The sequence below is a fragment of the Alligator sinensis genome, unplaced genomic scaffold (assembly GCF_000455745.1).
Source record: "Alligator sinensis unplaced genomic scaffold, ASM45574v1 scaffold161_1, whole genome shotgun sequence".
NCBI classification, from domain to species: Eukaryota; Metazoa; Chordata; order Crocodylia; family Alligatoridae; genus Alligator; species Alligator sinensis.
Window position 1 is genome coordinate 993557 of NW_005841974.1, and position 4391 is coordinate 997947.

Consider the following 4391-nt stretch of genomic DNA (forward strand, 5'->3'; position numbering starts at 1 on the left):
ACTGCTTCGGCATCTGAAGCTTCTATGGATCTGAAGCACGGTCCGAAGCCTCGCACAGCCCTAGTAGATAACACTGGAGAGTAGGGCTAGGATTCAGAGAGACCTCGACAAGTTGGAGGAATGGACCAAAGGAAATCTCATGAGGTTCAATAAGGACAAGTGATAAGTCCTGCACTTAGAATGGAAAAATGTCATGTATGAGTACAGGCTGAAGACTGACTGGCTAAGCAGCAATTTTGCAGAAATGGAGCTGGGGGTTAAAGTGGACAAGAAGCTGAATATTAGCCAAAAGTGTGCCCCTGTTGCAAAGAAGGCCAACAGTATATTTGGTGGCATTATTAGTAGAAGCGTTGCCAGCAGATTGAAGGAAGTGATTATTCTCCTCTATTCAGCACTGGTAAGGACACATCTGGAGTACTGGGTCCAGTTTTGGGTCCCACACTACAGTAAGGATGCAGACAAACTAAAGAGTCCAGTGGAGGGCAACAAAAAATGGTTAGGGGGTTGGGGCACATGGCCTCTGAGGAGAGGCTGAGGGAACTGGGCTTATTGGGTATTTAGAGAGGTGCTCCGGAAGGCAGGGGAAGGGGGGAGGGATTAATTAGAGTGGCTCTGAGAGCCGTGCTAATTAAAGCACTCAGAGCGTCACATGTATCATTGTCCCTATGCTGAAAAGGGGATGCTGATACATTTGACACTGGAGTCTGTTGGAGTGCGGTAATTACCATGCTCCAGCAGGCTCAATTAATCGCAGTGCATTGGAACAACCTCAGCCAGTAGGGTCAGGTCAGGTCACTACTGGCACCACAAAAACAGGAAACAGCCCTGACAAGGTAAGTTGACTACACATAGCTGGATCTACTTCAGAAGCATGGATGTTCTAGGGGAAAAAACAGTGTCTTTAAAAAACAAAAAACCATCAGATGGTAGTTTTGGAAAAGAACACAGGAGAATCCTAAAAAAAATGTTATCGCTAAACTAAGAGATGTCTGAGACTTATATTTAAATTATGTTTAAAAGTGACATTTAATTTCCAAAACTCAGAATTAGCTGAATGTATTTCACTTACACTTTTAAGAAAGATCAAATGTGAGCTGGTACCTGGAGTAATCTTTTTACTAACAGCTAATGAGGTAGGCTATAGCATAAAAAGGCTCATGCCTCTCTGAATGCATTAGTTTATAGGGTGTCCCAGTGCCCTACCTTCAGCTAAATAACCCCATTAGCATGTAGCACAGCAGAATACTTCCCCTTTAGGGTGGCCATAACAAGTACCAGTGGAAGGCATAGACCCCTAAAAGACCTGCAACAAAGGACAGTGCAGAGCTAAGATACCTATAATACAGACACACTAGCCCCGTAGAGGCACCAACCTCTATAGCAATCTGTAGCTCTACACCTTTGGAAACAGAAATGGAAGTGTCCCATACAGCAGTACAGAATAGCTTCTTCAACAGACATTGGTCAAACTCTCAAGCATTCCCTTCCTTGTCTTTTCCTATTATATGTGGGCTAAGAACCATTAGCCCTCATCCCTACTGTGAAAAAATGTTTTTAATCTCCCAAGGCTGCCTAAAGAAAAGTATTTCTGGGGTCAACCGCCTGGGTAAAAATTCTTCCTCCAGAGAACTTTAAGAGGAGTTGTGGAGAAATAGGGTGTTTAACATCTTGCACGCAGCAAGGAACAACTGTCCTAAAAGAAGTAAACCCCTCTCCTTCTCCAATGGCCTAAGGGAATTATCCTTTTTCATGAGGCTTTACAGAATGAGAAATTTACTATTTGGAAAGAAAACTGGTGTTTGGAGGCATCAAGCTTGAGCCAGAAATACAGACTCCTGGTCATTTCTATGCAGTGTTACCTAGACAATAAAAGAGAAAGGAACCTGAGATTGCTTTCTGCAATGATGTCCTCCTAGGTACCTAGGGCACGGGTTTTCTGGCCAGGCAGGTGGCGGCAGCACAGGATGCTGAGAGGTGGTGCGTCGTCCCTGCCTGCTAGCATGTACCCCCTAGGACCTTCTTGCTTACCCCCAGTTGACAACCTCTGATTTAGGGGCATTAATGGGAGGAGGAAGACAGAGAATTAGGAAAAGAGGAAATGTGCAGCTGTTGTACTCACCAGAGTCTCCTGGTACCGGAATGCCTTTTTTGGAGGGGCATCCCCAGTCATATCCAAAGCACAGTATTTGGGAAGAGGGTTTTGCAGAAAGGCACCTTCCCTCCTGCCTCCCTGCTCAAGAATAACAGAATGAAGGAAGAACACAGGAGGAAGTCAGAGAACGCCAACTAAGGATCCACAAAAAGCCTGAGAGGAAAGGTTATGGGTAGGGGAGGAGGGAAGAGAGATCCGGACAGTGTAACAAGAGACCCCTGCCTGTCTGTACTCTGACACAGCAGCCGCTTCTCTACTTTAATACCTCATGCTGCTGCCCTGGCACTGGGACAGTTGAGTTAAAAGGTGGTAAGATTTCCCTCTGACTGCTCACAGAGGGTTGATCCTTAAAGGGGTTGGAACAGATGAACAGCAAGTCACTAGGGAATTAATAGTGAAGGCATGTAGAGGGAAAAGTAAAAATGAGAGAGGATGAAAATGAAGAATCACAACGAAAATCACAGACAGGAAGTAGCTTATTTCATCTTATACTGTAAGGCCGGGAAAGATTTATTCAGCATGGCTCCTGGAAGATGTTAAATTTAGTCATGCAATTGGGATCTGAGAAATTTTATCCCAGATCCTCAAAACTGTTCATCCTACTATGCCATAAATGCATGGCAGGACACATGATTTTGGGGATCTGGGATATAGTTTGTCCGATCCCAATTACATGACTGGTGGATAGGGAGCCTGACACTGGAGACCAGTCTCTGATGTCAGGCTGCCTGTCCACTTAGATATTCAAAGGGTGATGCAGGAAGGATGGCATCAGGGACCAGTCCCTGCCACTATACTTCCTGCAGCAACCTCTCAACTCGACAGTATGCAAGGGGCCCATAGGTTGCACCATGCAAGTTTTCAGTCTACTGAGTCCCCAAAATCTGCTTCCTGCACCCCAGGACTCTTAAAAAGAAGCGTGTGCAGCTGGACTGCACATGCCTTTTTTAAGGGTCCAAGGGCACTGGGACATCAGGATCAGAGACAGGCTTCCAGATCCTGGGGTTCCAGTGCCCAGAGACTCTTAAAACCTATGTGCACATGGTTTCTAAAGGTCCCAATAGCCCAAGACTAAGGAGTCTCTGATAATCCTGGAGTCCAGGAGCCCCTAGACTCTTAAAAACCATTGTAGGACAGTGACACATGCAGTTTTTAAAAGGTCTCAGAGCTCAAGGACTTTTAAAAACTGTGCTGCCCAGCTGCACCCACCATAGTATGCCACATGCATATTATGGCAGGATACAGACAAGCCATGATATGCAGAAAAAATTTGTGGCTCTTTTGGCATTTATGTGCCATAAATCTCCTGCATGTGCACTGCACATTTATCATGTCATTAACTCATTAATCACATGATAAACGTAGTACCTGCCAGCCTCCTAGGACATCTTTTCTTACGACAGCTTTGTGCCACATAGGCCCCAGCAGCCATTATCTTTATAATGAAAGTAACGCATTCGTGGTTCCATAAACTGTAACACAGTTTATGTTAGTGGATGGGTTGGTATCGACCTGGAAGGGTGTGGGCAGTGGGGTCCCGCAGGGCTCGGTCCTTGGACCGATACCCTTCAATATCTTCATCAGCAACTTGGACGAGGGAGTGAAGTGTACTCTGTCCAAGTTTGCAGATGACACAAAACTGTGGGGAGAAGTGGACATGCCAGAGGGCAGGGAACAACTACAAGCAGACCTGGACAGGTTGGACATGTGGGCGGAAAACAACAGAATGCAATTCAACAAGGAGAAATGCAAAGTGCTGCACCTAGGGAGGAAAAATGTCCAGCATACCTACTGCCTAGGGAATGACCTGCTTGGTGGAACAGAAGCGGAAAGGGATCTTGGAGTCCTAGTGGACTCCAAGATGAACATGAGTTGTCAGTGTGACGAAGCCACCAGAAAAGCTAATGGCACTTTATCGTGCATCAGCAGATGTATGACGAACAGATCCAAGGAGGTGATACTTCCCCTCTATCGGGCACTGGTCAGACCGCAGTTGGAATACTGCGTGCAGTTTTGGGCGCCGTACTTCAAGAGGAATGTGGATAACCTGGAGAGGGTCCAGAGAAGGGCCACTCGTATGGTTAAGGGCTTGCAGGCCAAGCCCTATGAGGAGAGACTGGGGCACCTGGACCTCTTCAGCCTCCATAAGAGAAGGTTGAGAGGCGACCTTGTGGCTGCCTATAAGTTCATCACGGGGGCACAGAAGGGAATTGGTGAGGTTTTATTCACCAAGGCGCCC

The 4391-nt window shown here is 46.4% G+C and overlaps 1 protein-coding gene across 1 annotated transcript in view; it reads right to left on the reverse strand.

Annotated features, from left to right (window-relative positions):
• The window catches only part of CLCN1 (chloride voltage-gated channel 1), a 128676-nt gene extending 126384 nt beyond the window's left edge, over window positions 1-2292 (reverse strand). The window contains exon 1 of the mRNA XM_025200750.1: window positions 2120-2292. Within this exon, the coding sequence (XP_025056535.1) occupies window positions 2120-2170 (51 nt within the window). The 5' untranslated portion in view covers window positions 2171-2292. The remainder of the gene's footprint in view (window positions 1-2119) is intronic.
• Window positions 2293-4391: the final 2099 nt, after the last annotated feature.